Below are 16,426 nucleotides of genomic sequence, written 5' to 3' on the forward strand. Positions count from 1 at the left end.
TTTAATTAATAGGAATGAAAAATTATAACTAGTACATTTTGTTTTAACCCCAGCTGATATATTATTATTTTACATTTACCAATATTATTTCATTATCTAATTTTAATTTTGAAATTGACTTATCATTTTCTATTAGTAATTTAACAATATTTTTACCCAGATCAATTTCACCAATTGATAAAATTTAAGAGGTAATTAGGAAAATTAATAATCTATGATGATCACTTGCAAAAATCATAAAGTTTATAGGGACTTTATCATATTTTTTAAAAATAAAAAGGTTTTGCTAAATGCTAAAGTTTAATTAACAAAAAATAGAAAGTGGATCATGAGAATGGATACATTTCATAGTAAAAGTCAAAAATTTAAATTACTTAAATATTATCCTTAGAATAATTAACAAAAAAACTCAGAGAAACAAACAATTATAATTTTTGAATAATTCTGTTTTTATTTTACCGAATTTTGTTATACAACTAACATGATATATGATGTCCCATAGAACTATATGTTATATTTAGAACCAACAACCACCACTTTCCTTCTATAGATCAAAACATGAGTCCTTAAATATGCATTTCATTCATCCTCCAAATTCCAACACCATATATTATACAACCTTTCACTCATCCAAGAAATAACATAATAAACATGGCAACCTATGGAACAATCCCAACCTCACCAACATCACCATCCTCCATACCCAACAACCTTAACTACATCACACATGCAACCCAAACAATCAAAGATGGCCTTGGAACTCGTCACCCTTGGAACCTCATGTTCAACCTTCATTCCTTCAATGTCCCATCTGAGATACCCTCCGCCTTGTCTCGAATTCGATATAATGTTTCATTTTTCTGTATGAACTATGCCATTGTAGTTCTATTAACCTTGTTCCTAAGCCTTCTATGGCGCCCAATATCTCTAATTGTCTTCACACTCGTTATGGCTGCATGGCTTTATCTTTACTTCCTACGTGACCAACCACTTGTCCTTTTTGGACGTATTGTGGATGATCATGTTGTGCTTGTTTTCATGGCTTTGGTCACGGTGGCGCTGCTGCTTCTGACACATGCTAGTGTTAATATTTTGGTCGGGGTTTCAGTTGGGGTGGTGGTTATGGTGGTGCATGCAACGTATAGGAAGGTAGATGATTTGTACTTGGATGAAGAGGAAGGGTTGGTGAACACTGTTGTTGATGCTGCTACTTCTTGATTCTCATGTGATATTGTTGTTTGTATTAACCATTTACATGTAAGATGTCGATTTTGCTTTTGGATTAAAAATTTGAAAGTCATATCATTTAATCTATGTGGTAAAAGTGTTTACAACATGTTCTTTCTTCTTACCAGGAGTGGATCTTCACCCTTTTCTAAGACTCGGGAGCAAGATGTGCGACATATATTAAAAATTTAAATAACAAAAATCATACATACTTCTATACAATATATAAAAGTAAAATTTTTAACTATTATTATGCATTAATTTTCAATTTTTTATTTTGCTCTTAACAATTTTTAATTTATAAAAGAATCATATAATGAAAGGTAATTATCATTAACAAAATAATTATCTATCCCACTTTAAATTAGATATTACCATAAATATCAAAAAATGATAACATAAAATACATATTCAATACAAAAAATATTCTAATTCTCTATAAAAAATATAAAAATATGAAAACATTAATATGAAAATCACCAAAATTTAAATATAACTATTCAAATAAATTACACGGTGCATAGATATAAATTAATGTCAGAGTTGTTAAACATTTATTGCTAAATACAAGTGAATAAGGAGTCATTCATCATGTATATCTCATTCAACCATACAACCTATTTTTTGTAATCCTAATAGCTGAAAACTATCTTTCTATAGTTATTGTTGTAACATCTAAAATCATTGCAAACAAAATAAAATATAATAGAAACAAAGCATAATAGAAATAATGAAATTATAAAGATTTAAAGAGTGAATAGAAACAATGAAACATAATAGAAACAATGAAGCAAATAAAGAATAAAAGAAACGAAACATCGTTTGAAAGAAATAAATAGAAACATAGAAATAAAAATAATGTTAAATATATATCCAAACAATGAAATGAAAATTTAATGAAACAAACGAATAACAAAGGGATATAGCTTTATTCAAATGCAACAAATTGAAACAATGCAATGGAACAATGTTAAGATAATAGAAAAAATGAAATACAGAATAAAAACAATGAAATATAAAATGCTAAAGGGCTATATAAACAACCAATTAGCTAAGAAATAAAACAATATTTGAATACAATACTTAGTCTCTAGCTAATATTCTTGTAAGTAGATAATATATAATTTTCTTTAAAAAAATCATAGGAGAAAAAATGTAAACTATTAAGTATTACAAAATAGAACATAATATTAATGCATTGTCAGTGTAAAGATTTATACACATGCACCATCTATCATTTATTTGAATTACTTTTTTTGAAGAAACAACGATGATTAAAAGAATGGTGTGTGATATGCTGACAATATATAAAACTCTTACATTGTTAATATATACATTTTTCCTTTAAAAAATATATAATTTAAAAAAAAACTAGGGCACCACCACATGGCACCATCCCTCCTGTCATTTTTCATATATAAACTAATGATTAATAAACAAATTAAAGTATTAATTTATGAAGAAAATTAATTCTAAGCCATCATGAGACAGTTTTACATCTTTGATATGAATGACATCTTGCTCATCATTTTCTTTATTATAATATTTTACCATAAAAATTGAGTATATTAATAAAATTGAATAATCAATTTAAAGTGTACAATGTTCATGATGCCTTATCTTGGATATGCTAAAAGATAAATAAAGTAAATGGAATACATTATACATAGGTATACACAAAAATCGTTTATTTAAGAAACTTCCATTATTTTCTATGCTATATATAAGAATATAGGCTGATTTTATTTAATATTTACATAAGAGAAAATATGCTGAACTTGAAACATGTCAAACCATCCTGCAAAAATTCAGGAAGACTTCCAGTGATAAAAATGACAATATTTTAAGATCTTCTCAGACATACTATTTCTCATAGGAACTACATAAAATAATATTTTGCCAACATCTGGAATATAATTATTTAACAAGTATTCAAAGAACCAAAATATAATTCAGCGTCTTATTTCTTAACTCAACATAGAACTGAGATTGTGTGGAAAAAGAGATAATAGTGTAAAATTGATGGCTATGCCTATACTTGGGTTACACCCAAATTATTGACATGAATAAACACATTGATGAGTGTGGCAAGCCTCTGCATAATGAGACTCTCCAATTTGGCTATAAAGAGTAAAAATACCCATCACCTAACTACACTAATTAGAATAAGAAACAAAACATAATAAATATTTATAAGAATAAGAAACATAACAAGTTCACCAGACTGCCACACAAAATGTAACGAATAGTGATAACTTTGGAAATAATTACTACTCAGTCATGAATTTATTATTCAAGAGAGAAACATAAGAAAGTAAAAACACAAGACAACAACTTAGTTTATTAAAAGTCATTAGTGAGAACTTTTAGGTGTGAAATCTAAAAAATTCTGAAATTCCACATAGAAACTTTTTAAAAAACAACTTTCAAGTCCCACATTGGAGAGATGAGGAACTTTAAACAAATCTCATGTTATAAATAGAAACATTATCCCCTCATTATAACTTGCTACAAGTTGAATGCGTCTCATTCAACTTTTTATTTCTTCCTCGTATTTTCCGCCGATGCATTTCCGGCAAACTTCCCTCTCATATTTTTTGTCGATGCATTTTGATAACTAACACTAGTAGTCAATATTGAGGGAAAAGAATTAGCTTGGGCAGTGCCACGAAACATCTTAATAAGAGCGATATGGTCATGACTCATTCAGTAAGTACGATTTTGTGTCATTTAGAATTGTTGCAAGCTACGATAACAACAATTTTAAGACGTTTCTACTGCAATGACATTTGTAGATAATATTACTGGACCGAACAACTTTGACTTGAACAAACCATTTCGGTTTGATGGGACAAATTTCAAATGGTGGCAACATAAGAGGAAATTTTCCTCACTGTGAGAAAAGTTGCTCACGTTCTGAAAACCGGTATCCCAGTGTGGCAAAAAAAAAAGCTGAAATGAGAAAAAAGATAAACTGGCTATTGAAATAGCTATCTGTAATGAAAATAATTATTTATGTAATAATTTCATTCTGAATGGGTTGTTTGGTAATCTATATGGTTCTTATAGTCCATACAAGTTTGCCAAATTAATATGGTATGCACTTAAAAAGATATATGGTACTAAGGAAACTCAGACTAAAAAATATGTTGTTAGTCATTACTTTAAGTATCCTATGACTGATGATAAATCAGTAGAGTTTCAGTCCATTAAAATACATAGAATTGCTAGTGAAATCATTTCTAATGGTATACCCCTAAAGAGTTAAACTCACAGAACCTATGAATGTGTATTTCTTAGGTATGTTGTAAACAACAAGACGTATAAGTTTTATGACCTTAACGCAAAAGTGATACGATGTTGATTTCAATAAAAAAGAAATTTCATTTTAAATTGAAGAATAGTGGGGCACAACAACTAATCATATACATGTGATTAGAGATAATGATAAAAAATGAAAGGTTTGAAATAGAATATATAAGAAGTAAAATAGCAACAACTACTAGAGATTATAGACCTAATTATATTGTCTATATATCGGAGGAGAATCTATCAACTTTCCAAGAAGTTTTGACTTCTTTGAATGGTTATTTGTGGCAAGAAGCCATAAATGATGAGATTGACTATCTAGAGTCTAATAAGAAACAAACTATTTTAGCTCAATCCATTATGGAAGTTGGGATGATAGCACTAACAGCTGCTAGTGAAGAAGTAAGTTGGCTGAAAAGCTTGCTTGCAGAGATTCCTCTATGAGAAAAACGATACCAGCTGTGTTGATCCATTGTGATAGTACCGCAACTATTGCAAAAATTGAGAACCGCTTTTATAACGGTAAGAAACAACAAATTCATTGTAAACACAACACTATTTGAGAGTTACTCTCAATAGGAGCTGTTAGAATGGATCATGTGTGCACTGAGAATAACTTAGCAGATCCTTTGAAGAAATAGCTAGTTAGAGAGAAAGTCCATAATACTTCTAAGATATGAGACTATTGCCCTTAGAATGAGGATCATTCATGATGGTAACCCGACCTAACTGACTGAAGATCCCAAGAAATAGGTTCAATGGGTAATAACAAGTTGTGAAGTGATATAAGAATGAACATGCTATAAAATTATGAGAAGCACGGTTCCTGCAACATATGTAAGGATAAGTTAAACTTTTAATGAGATCTATACTCCAATTAGGATAGAGTATCTAGGCTACATGAGTACTCTTGATAGACTCACCAATGTAAATGTGGAAGTGAGGGCCGCTTCCTATGAAATTTTGGGACATGAATTTCTAGAGCGTTTATTATATTATGATAGACGTGCATGACCTTTAACGCACGGACTTTACATAATACACATTTGAAAAGGTTGTGTGTGGTTTGATGTTGGATATAGAGTTCAAGACTACGAGTTACTCTAGTAAAATCTGGATCTTATTCACTATGCAAAGGTTCAAGTCGCATGATACCTTTGTTTATGTACAATCTCATTAAGACCATAAAATTCTCGGAAATTGTTTTTTAATTTCAAGTGGGGATGTTGAAATTTAGTTTGTTAAAAGCCATTAGTGGGAACTTTTGTATGTGAAATCTAAAAAACTCTAAAGTCCCACATAGAAGAGTTTTGAAAAACAACTCCCAAGTCCCATGTTGGAGAGATAGGGAAATTGGAAAAAATCTCATGTTATAAATAAAGGCATTTCCCCTTATTATAACTCGCCCCAAATTGAATGCGTTTTCATTCAACTTTTTCTTTTTTCCTTCACATTTTCTGCTGATGCATTTATGACAAACTTCTCCCCCTTCTTTCTGTGACACTGAGAATTGGCACGTAAAATTCAATAATAGAGATATGAGATAGTCTGCTTGCACATTTTGGGCAGTGTCACGAAAGGTCTTAAAAAGAATGACATAATCGCGACTCAGTCAATAAGTATTATTTCGTACCATTTACAATTGTTGCAAGTTACAATAACAATCCAAAATCAAATAGTGTGCAGTAGTGTGACATAAAGACCGTGAGTGACGAGTAGTACTGCAGTAGCGTGAGTTCTATCACTATTTAATATTTTAAAGGAAATGGGAAATATAAAGTTAAATAGTTCGAGAATTAGTGTTTAGTGGATGTTGATATGAAAATTATGGTTGGTCAAACCCGAATTTATTGTAATAATTTGATTAAACCAAGCTAAAAAACCCGATTTAAGTATAACTTTCAAAATTTAATTCTTAAACCCTATACCTTTTCTAGCTTTGGAAGATTGACCCTATATACCAATCTGATTTGATAAAAAGTCTACTTGTGGAATCTAAATTCTCTATACTAAAAGTTTTTTATGCATCTATATTAACTTAATAGGATTTTGCTTAGTAATAACATACCTTATTTATTTTTTCATTAATTATCATAGTGATATAATTAGTTAATGGACAAAACAATTGTTGAGTTGGTATATAAGTAACAATTTAGATTCATACTTATAGCCGTTTAAGACATTTTCACAATTATTAAGTAAAAACGACTTCGTTTAGTGAAGAAAATCAAAGCAAAGTATAGCAAATCAAAACCCCGTCGCGCTCTCCTCCTCTGTTCTCGTTTCACACATTAAGTTCCTTCTCTCACCACCACCGTCTCCGCCGAATACGACGGCGTAAAACGAATCTCCATCATCACTAAAACCTTCCTCTCGATGGCTCAGCAGCAATTCGATCCATATTACATCTACCAACAACATGACCGGAGCAACATCAACACGCTCTTCGTCTCCGGTCTCCCTGACGACGTTAAGGCGCGTGAGATTCACAACCTCTTCCGCCGCCGTCCCGGCTTCGACGCTTGCCAGCTCAAATACACCGGCCGCGGTAACCAGGTACTGTGAATGATCTTGTGGGACTCACTTAATGTAGTGTTGCAATTTCGTTATGTTATCTCAGTGAATAATCTTTTCGCAGGTTGTTGCATTTGCTACCTTTTTCAATCATCAATCTGCAATTGCAGCATTGCACGCTTTGAATGTGAGTTCCTAGTTTCAAATTTTATGAAATTACATCAAGCTCCCTTCAATTTTGGTTTAATTACATCCGCCACCGTTTCCGAGTTGGATTATGTTGCAAGGAAATTATATGTAATAAGTATAATTACAATATTAATCTCAAGGGAGGTTGGTGTAAATTTTGAAACAAGACAAGTTTTAGGTCTATTTTGGTCACTCAAAATTTTATTTTGTAACAATTTGGTGCATAAAAAGACGAAAAGTTAAACTAGTCCTCAAAGATGACGAGTGTGAGTGAAAATAAGGATTGAAGTATCAAAAAATTGTGATAAAAAGCCTATAAAGGACTAGCTTGACTAACATTTGGGATCTGCGGAGACTAGTTTAGGACTTTAGGTATTTCAAATTTTCAAGTATCAAATTAGTACACGCAAAAAAAATTAAGGGACCAAAATGGGTTTTCTTTCTTAAGTTTAAGGCTTTAAGACAAACCTCTGAAGATGCTATATTAGTTTCCTCTTCAAATAATACAACCCAATGAACGCACTATCAACATTGAAGATTAGGGATCTAGGATCACAAAGTCTGTTTGAAACTGCCAGCTGTTACAGGCAATTTTATTTGATGATAATACAGTTAAATGTGTTTTGATTATAGTTCCTTAGATTGACTGAACGTTTTGGTGTTGTGTCCACATTTTTTGTGTAGATTGATATTGCAGAAGCTATGTAAGTGCATGAGAATATGTCAAGGATATCCTACATTTTACTAATTCCTTTTAAATATGTAGTGGTCCGGTAGAGAATAAAGTAATATGGATCATAATTTACCTATAAGATGGTTAAAGTTTATAGAAATTGGTCTTCTATCTAATTTCTTTCTTTTACGGTGATCACCAGGGTATAAATTTTGACCCTCAATCCGGGTCTGTTTTACATATCGAACTTGCTAGGTCAAACTCAAGGAGGAAGCGCAAGCCAGGTATTTATATATATATAATGTTTTCTTGGTAGAGATGAATATGATCAAAGAATAAAGACAATGGAAAACGACAATATGTCAGGCTATAATGCATGTACTAAATATGGAGATGTTCTTATTTTTACTTTTATTCCATTTGGCTTTTTCCTTCAAGCAACTTCTCTTCTATTACTCCCATTTTATGAATTGTATTTATTTAATTTGATTAGTTGTGGGAAAATTCAGTGTGTTTTAGCGACTTTCCTGGATGGTTACTAGACTTTTATTTTGCACAGGTAGTGGAGCTTATGTGGTTATTGATAAAAGGTCTAAAAAGGGGGAGATTGATGTTCAGGGTTCATCAAGTGATGATGGTAATGCTGCTTTAATTATAAGTTGAACACAAAGTAGATGTTTTTCCCTCTGAAATGGCTATAGCTAGCTTGCAGTTACTTTTGTGAGATTAGAAGGAGAAAAAAGGGCGGACAAGTTAGGTTTCATATGCTGCCCTTTTGTTTCTGTAGCTCACCTGCCTATCTTTGTACATTTAGGTGAATATGAAAGTGACCCCGATGAAGAATCGGGAAGTGGTAGCGACCATGGTGATTTAGCAACCACAAAAAGGTTGAGTGTACAATTAGTTGTAGTAACTCTTTACCATTGTCCAAAGTTAATAGTTCTAAAATGGTTAGCAATAGCATGGATACAAAATGAATAATAGACATATACAAGTGTTTTGAATATATTACTCGTTCACTAAATCTGTTATTTTCTCTGCTGATGTGCAGTGGTGAGACTGCGGTTGATTCTGGCAATGCTGTATCTATGGTAAGTAAGTGCTACCAAGCAATTTGTTGGAGCTCTTCAGATTACTGCATTTGTAGATTGCAATATTTTCTTAGGCATGAAATGCTGCACATAATTCCTTTCTTTGTTTCCACCAGACAATAGATAGAGACCGGCTGAATTTATCTAGTTCCAAGAGATGTTGCTTTCTTTTCCCAATAGATAGACAGTAATGCTTTCGAATTGGTTGCAGGAGCAGCATCCAAAGGATGCTGATGGTGGACCATGCTCCACTCTCTTTATTGCAAATCTTGGTCCAAACTGCACTGAAGATGAATTGAAGCAAGCTTTTTCTGTGTGAGTTTCTGCTTATATCTTATTACTAAATTTGCTAAGCTAAGGACCCTAGTATTATTATTAGATTTGAGTGTTGCTAGACCTGCTGGTTCTTGCTATACCTGCATCTACAATCTTCATCATCTACATGATTTTGAATATAGAACTCAATGTCTTCAATCCATTTTTCCAGGCATGCGGGATTCAACCTGGTGAAAATGCGTTCTAGAGGAGGAATGCCAGTTGCATTTGCTGATTTTGATGTAAGTCACAGTTTCAGGAAATTATAGGCTTCATTGTAGAAGAATAGTAGGCATTTATAACATTAGTGCATTGTCCATCAGCGTCAGAGGGAGGTTTCACTACTTGAACTTGGGGTCCATGACAGGTGCACGACAAGGGCAGATCACAGGCTACCCCAAGCCACACATAACAATTTGTCTATTACTTTATTAGATGATTCATAATAGATGCGACAGGTCTTAAAGGCTCGTTCGGTGGTAAGGAAGGATAAAAATGGATAGGACAAAAGATTTTTGGATAGCAGTAGGATAAGATATGAACCTGATATACTCTTATCCAATGTTTGATGTGTACCATGTATAGATGACATCATCAACCTTTCTTATTTTGACAGGAAACCGAACAAGCTACTAAGGTCATGGAGCAGCTTCAGGGCAGTTTACTGCCATCATCCGATCGGGGTGGCATGCACATCGAGTATCTCCTAAACCTAGTTGGTTCTATTACTTTTTATTCATTTATGATTCAATATTTCATCTTCGTATCTTTTTTCTCTCTTACCTGTCCTCTCTAGATATGCAAGGTCTAAAATGAGGAAGCGTTAGAAAAAATGGAAGCTGTATAATTTCCAGATAATTAGTGGTTTGGTGATATGTAAAGGGCAACATGCAGACACTTCTTTGCTATGCTTGAAATTAAGGGAGGATAAAAATTACTCCCATTTAGTAGAGAAGATTGCGAAACTTAGGCCAAGTTTGGTAGGAAAAAATACTTTTAGACATTTGTTTGTACTTTTCATTTCTAATGTACATGTAAAAATATTGAAAATGAGTTTTTACTTGTTAAAAACAGGAAACCACTTTGTATTGACATATATAAAACTAAAATATTTCGCAAATAAGATTATCTCAAAGTTGATGAACTATAACAAAGAATATGCATATAAGATAAATTATTGTAAAATGGCACTCTTAAAGTCTTAATATACAGATAAAAGCCCTTGTAAATTGATCCTGTCTCTAAGGTGAAAAGTGTAGGTACTCTTGATTTTAATGCAAGATTACTGTTTTGAATTGGGTTGTAATTGTTGTGATTATGGTAATTGTGATTGTTGTGGTTGTGGATTTTTTTGATATTGTAAAATGTTCTTGAATTTGATATGGTTAAAATGTGGGTTGATGTGGTTGTCTTATGGTTCGATGCTCGGTCACATTACAATTATAGGTGAAGGTGATGCGGTTATGGAGGATCACAAATGTAATATTGCACTCACATGATGTGATGTGGTACACGATTTAAAACATGGGTCATACACTTGACTAGAACTGGAACTTCATCTTTTATGGTCATCGTTTTAATAAGCATGACAATAAACAAGTATAATATTCATGTACCATTAGTGTAAATATTTATACATAGTCAGTATATCATTTTATTTATTTGTATTTTTTTTGAAGAGTGGGGTGAGCAGGACCCGACCCTACCTGCTCACCCGACACGACCCGGTCATGATCGGACCCGAATAGGGTCGGGTTCAAAAATTAGACCCAATTAATATTTAGGGTCAGGTAGGGACCAAGCGTGACCCAACCCGTCTCGTTCCATACCCACTCATCATATTTGTATGTGTTTCTAATCAAATGTGTACAAAATAATGTTAAATTTTGGTGAAAATATCATTATTTCTTTAATTTTTCATCATATATACATGATTAATATTATATATATATATATATATATATATAATAAATATAATAAATAATATTGGGAATATATATATATAATAAATAATATTGGGAAGTCTTTATCTAAAATGAGTGTGCATTATATTTAATTGGGTCTAAGGTCGGGTTTAAAGGCTGCTCCAGTCGATATTTAGTGTTGGGTTAGTTTTGGGTCTAGGGCCGGGTCTGGGTTCATGAAATGACCCGACCAATATTTAGGGTTGGGTACAGACAAGCCTTAACCCGTCCCAACTCGGCCCATGCTCACGCTTAGAATCAGTGATAATTAAATACGAATGGTAGATGATGCAATGAGAATGTATAAAATTTATAAGTGCAAGTACATCTAATATCACTCTCACTCGAGTATTTCTCAAACACTTTAAATATTCCTCCTAATATTAGAACAAGATAATAAGAAGAGAGAACACATACTAAGCTTGACCTCTTTGGTGTATTTTGCAATGATTTTGATCATTCATATTTATAGCCAAAGATCTTGTTGGGAATGCTTGAAATATGTTATTCTATTAGTCCCACATTGTCTAGTACTGGAATAGAGTAGAGTAATCAATGTTATATATTGGACTCAGGTCCCTTGTTATAATGTGCACCAGATATAAGCACCTAATATAAACACCGCATGGGCAGGGGGGCCCATGGATGTGCTAGGGTTTGTAATCCTTATTCTCTAATAATATCTTGGTAGCCGCTCAGCGCTCCCGGGGACGTAGGCACAATTGGCTGAACCCCGTTAACAAATTCTCTTGTTTCTTCTCTTATATTTATTCTATGCTTTTATTTGATTGCTTGTGCCCAACGCTGCGCAACGATCGCTTCCGCTGCACCAACAGATCTTGAAAATCATGTGGCCAAAAAAACATACATGTAGGCTTCACCTAAGCCACTTTTTTTGTTTGGCTTCAAAAAGTTTATGTCCTTCTCTTTTCCTTTTAGCTAATATTTAATAAATCCCCACATTAAAAAAAGACTATCATAACTTCTTTTTTTACTACTCTTCTTCATGTCCACTAAAGTTTCCAAACTCCAATCAAGTCTAGACAATGTATGAACTTGGTTGTTGAAACTAAAGAAGAGTTTTAGATGAAAAGCTATGATAGTCTTTAGCCAAAGTGTCAATTTATTAAATATTGCCTACAAAAAAAAGGATGTGGTTTTCTTGAAGCCAAGCAAAAGAAGTGGTTATGGTAAAACCAACGTACATATTTTTTTGCCACATGATCTTCAACAACTTTAGCCATAAATAAAAATGCTGAAAGTCATTGCAAAACGCACCATCACTTCAAGCTTAGCGTGTGCTCTCTCTTTCGTTGTTTGTTGCAACGGAAGTCCATAGAGAAAGGATAAAAGAAAATTATACATTCACTTAGTGTTTCACTCACGTCCGAAAAATTCTAGTACACCCAATATCACTCATACTCAAATATTTTTTTAATACTCAAATATTCATTTTAATATTAGAACAAGAGAATAAGAAGATAGAACATGTACTAAGCTTAAAGTATTGGTGTGTTTTGCAATGAGTTTGAGCATTCCTATTTATAACTCTTCAAGATCATATGGCCAAAAACATGCATGATGGCTTTAAGAAGGCCACCTCCTTGTTTTTTTTTTCTTTTAGCCCATCTTTAATTAAAAAAATATGAGATAAGAGGAATATTTTTCTTTTTCCTCCCTTCTAATATTTTTAACCAAAGCAAGCACAACTTTAAAGAAATGACTAAATAAGTCTTAAGGGTTTAGTCTTTAGTGTTTCAACTAGGGTAAATTTCAGAAACATTAAGAGAAAAAGTTATTAAAAAGGAAAAAAGAAGCCCACAAAAAAATCACCTAGCTTAAGTAGAACAAGAATTCGTTTAATAAATTCAGAATATTTTAATGGTTTTGAGTATGAACACCATCCTGTTTATTGTGATGAAAGCTAAAGAGAAAACACTTTGCCAAAACTAGTATGAAATACAATAGTCATTGATATTCTTATACCTTTTTGCCCTATTTTATTATTTTATTTGTCTGCTTAACTTCCCAAGTGCAGAATTTGTAAATTGGAAAGTTCAGTATCTATTCACTGGTTCAAGGCCACTCACTCATGTTCTTTGAGAAGCTAGTGAGACTTAGATTAAGAATATCACAATGATTATTTTTATGCAAGTTTGAAGAATGTAGTATATATTTCCATAGAAAGAATTGTGTAGAGTAGGATAATCTCTATCCAAATCCTGTGGATACAAACTCAGGAAAGAACCAAGCTTGCAAAAATATCCTAATCCTAGTAGCTTCAAAGCCATTGCCAAAGTGTGTCCTGTGAGAACTATAGGTGCAACAGCAGCACCATTTATGAAGTTTTTCACAATTTAAATGAAGTTCAATTTCTACAATCTAGTCATTTCTGTAATTTAATGTCATTCATTCTAATAACTGATTTACTAAGAATGTAAAATCAAGAGACTAATTTGACATTGAATAACTAATCTATAGATTGTAGAGCAAACTGATATCTATATTTGATAACATTGTCCATAATGGACCAATTACAACACCAACAACTTCAGGAAGGTTTCATTGAAGGCCAATATATGAGTTATGATATATTTGCAAAGATACAAAACTTCGAAGTTAAGGTCGAACCGAGAGAACTTTAGGCAAAGCCTCAGGATTAGAGATTGATAGAATCTGTAGCTTGCAATCAGGTGAAATGAATTGAGAATTTTTGTCCATAGAAATTTTGTTGATCAACTGCAATAAAATTTGCTCTTGCTCTTCACCATCATTCCAGCAATGAATTTCGGCCTTCACAAGCAAAGGGTCTTTACATATCAAATCCCATACTGGAAAGTTCTTCCTTGGCATCATAAAATCTCTCTCTTTAAGCCTTAAACTTGGGCAATAATCACCAGCACCATCTCCAAGATAGATGAACCTCTTCTCATCCTTAGTGGACATTGAATCTTGGATTCTATCTATAATTAGACCCTGTAATGGGAAAAAAAGTTATATTTTTAATCAGTTTATAAACTTAAATCCCTTTTTTTATTGGTACATAATTTTAATCTATTTTTAATTTCAACTAATGGTGAGCCTAGGTCAGAATTATCATTTATTTTCTATTTCCATAAAATCCAATACTAGTACATTTTCAGAACCTATCTTAGAAATACAAATAATACACCATGGTACATTTTCAGAAGCTAGAGCCAATTAAGATATAACTTAAAAGCAGTATCTAGAATTAAGTCATGCAATTTTTCTTCAATGATTTTAACAAATTAAAAGCAAGTTTTAAGAAAATTAAGAAATTTTTATTTTTAACAAAGAAAAGTGATATATACCTTGCACATGTTTGGAGGACACAAGCTGCAACCATGAGGAGCTTTATTAAAGTCATGGTAAGGCAAAATTCTTAACCTTCCTTCTTCATTAACATAACCTGGGTTAGTGTTAATCTCTGAAAAATATTCTCTTATTCCTAAGTGTTTCAAAATTGCCTCAATGAAGAACAAATTTGCATCACTTACAATCCTTAAATCACACCTGAAAATAACAAATGCCACCATAAATTTCATCATCAAATTTATAAAAAAAACAGAACATTGTTGCATAGGAAAATTTAAACTTTAAAGACAAGGAAAGAGAAACATACCCTAAATCATAAGCTGCTTGAAGTGCAGGTATTATTCTAGGATGTATAGGAATCCTTTGCAGAACATTCTCAATGTCTTCAATTGTTATACCTTTTGAATGAAGCTCCAACATCATCTTATCCTATAAAACCAAAAGACACAGTTATTAATTTCCAACATGAACACAAATACACAATAGTTGTTGCAAAAATTAACAAAAAAGAACATAACTTTGTAAAACAAAACACATCAAAATAAAAAAAAATGAGAGTAAGAAAAGTTACCATAAGAGAGTTCCAAGGCATGGTGGGGAGAAGGTCATTGAACAAATCTGTGAAACCCAATTCATCAATGACCCAATTATCACTATCACAATCAATAATGGTCTTGTCAAAATCAAAAACCACTACTATTCCAGACATTGTCTTGATACAAATGGGGGTGAAATCTCAATGACCCAGAAGAAGAAATCTACTTCAGAAGAATTTGGGTGTCTCTTAATACTCTCAAAATTAGTTCTTGGCTTGGATTGATTAGCAACACAAAAATGGGTATTTATAGGAACCAAAGAAAGAAAAAATGGATCTTTGATTCCAAAAGAATATTACATTTGTATATGTGAATAGTTTTTGGTAAGTGATAAAGAAGATAGAATAGAAATAAAGGCGGGAATAAAGAGGAATATTCTAGGGGAATTGAATGTACTAGGTGGCCATAATGAGAAGATGGATGTGTTATACCAAATTATGTTTCAACTCATATCTTGTACCTATGAAAATATGATGTATTAATTAAAATTTTATTTATTTATTTTTTACTTTAATATCACCTATGTGCATGATTTAGGATATAGTTTGTAATATCAAATCATTCTAGATAAAGAAATGCAGTTTAGCCTCCACAGGATATAACCTACAAGAATATTCTGGGTATAGTCCCATTCTTGAGAAAATTTGAGAATATATACTTTTTTTACCCGACTTTAATATCTGTACACGGTTAGGTAAATGTGAAGTTTCTATTTAAGAAAAAAAAATGCATATACTATAATAGGTTATATATTTTGTCATGATGTAAAAATTGTACTGTACTAGCCAGTTTAATCGGAAAATCGGTGAACTGGTCTCCTAACTGACCAAGTATAAAAATCGGTCAACACCGGTGAACCGACCGGTATTTGACTAAACTGGGCAGTTTATAGAAATATTTTTTTGAAAAAAAAAATTTAAAAATTCATTACAAGGTGGTCCATCTTTCCAAATCTTCAAGGCACATACTTCCAAGATATACTTAGATTACACCTTTTCGTTTCTAACATTCGTATGTAATCTTAGTGACATTTGTGTAATCTTGGAGTACTATCTGAAGATAGGATTTGGTGCAAAAATATAATATTGATATGAGACAACTTTGACTCCTTGGTGTTAAATGTTAAAACTCCAAATTTATTTGTTTTGCAGAGTGAGTTGTGAACTTGTGTCATTTATTTATATTTTGCGGTTGTTAAGTGATATTTGGATT

The 16,426-nt window shown here is 32.2% G+C and overlaps 3 protein-coding genes across 3 annotated transcripts; 2 read left to right on the forward strand and 1 right to left on the reverse strand.

Annotated features, from left to right (window-relative positions):
• LOC109328759 (PRA1 family protein F3-like) lies at positions 569-1,246 on the forward strand. Its single transcript, XM_019562371.1, has one exon. The coding sequence runs from the start codon at positions 652-654 to the stop codon at positions 1,216-1,218; it is 567 nt and encodes a 188-aa protein (XP_019417916.1). The 5' UTR covers positions 569-651; the 3' UTR covers positions 1,219-1,246.
• Positions 6,761-10,573, forward strand: LOC109333625 (protein WHI4-like). The gene is made up of 10 exons (XM_019569152.1): positions 6,761-7,092; positions 7,175-7,237; positions 8,115-8,196; positions 8,472-8,549; positions 8,727-8,799; positions 8,964-9,003; positions 9,215-9,318; positions 9,491-9,560; positions 9,935-10,017; positions 10,115-10,573. The coding sequence occupies exons 1-10, from the start codon at positions 6,913-6,915 to the stop codon at positions 10,143-10,145; spliced, it is 804 nt and encodes a 267-aa protein (XP_019424697.1). The 5' UTR covers positions 6,761-6,912; the 3' UTR covers positions 10,146-10,573.
• On the reverse strand, positions 13,765-15,482 carry LOC109333633 (inorganic pyrophosphatase 2-like). The gene is made up of 4 exons (XM_019569164.1): positions 15,190-15,482; positions 14,926-15,047; positions 14,615-14,816; positions 13,765-14,258 (listed from the first exon to the last, which is right to left on the reverse strand). The coding sequence occupies exons 1-4, from the start codon at positions 15,325-15,327 to the stop codon at positions 13,902-13,904; spliced, it is 819 nt and encodes a 272-aa protein (XP_019424709.1). The 5' UTR covers positions 15,328-15,482; the 3' UTR covers positions 13,765-13,901.

The sequence above is a fragment of the Lupinus angustifolius genome, chromosome LG02 (assembly GCF_001865875.1).
Source record: "Lupinus angustifolius cultivar Tanjil chromosome LG02, LupAngTanjil_v1.0, whole genome shotgun sequence".
Lineage (NCBI taxonomy): Eukaryota > Viridiplantae > Streptophyta > Magnoliopsida > Fabales > Fabaceae > Lupinus > Lupinus angustifolius.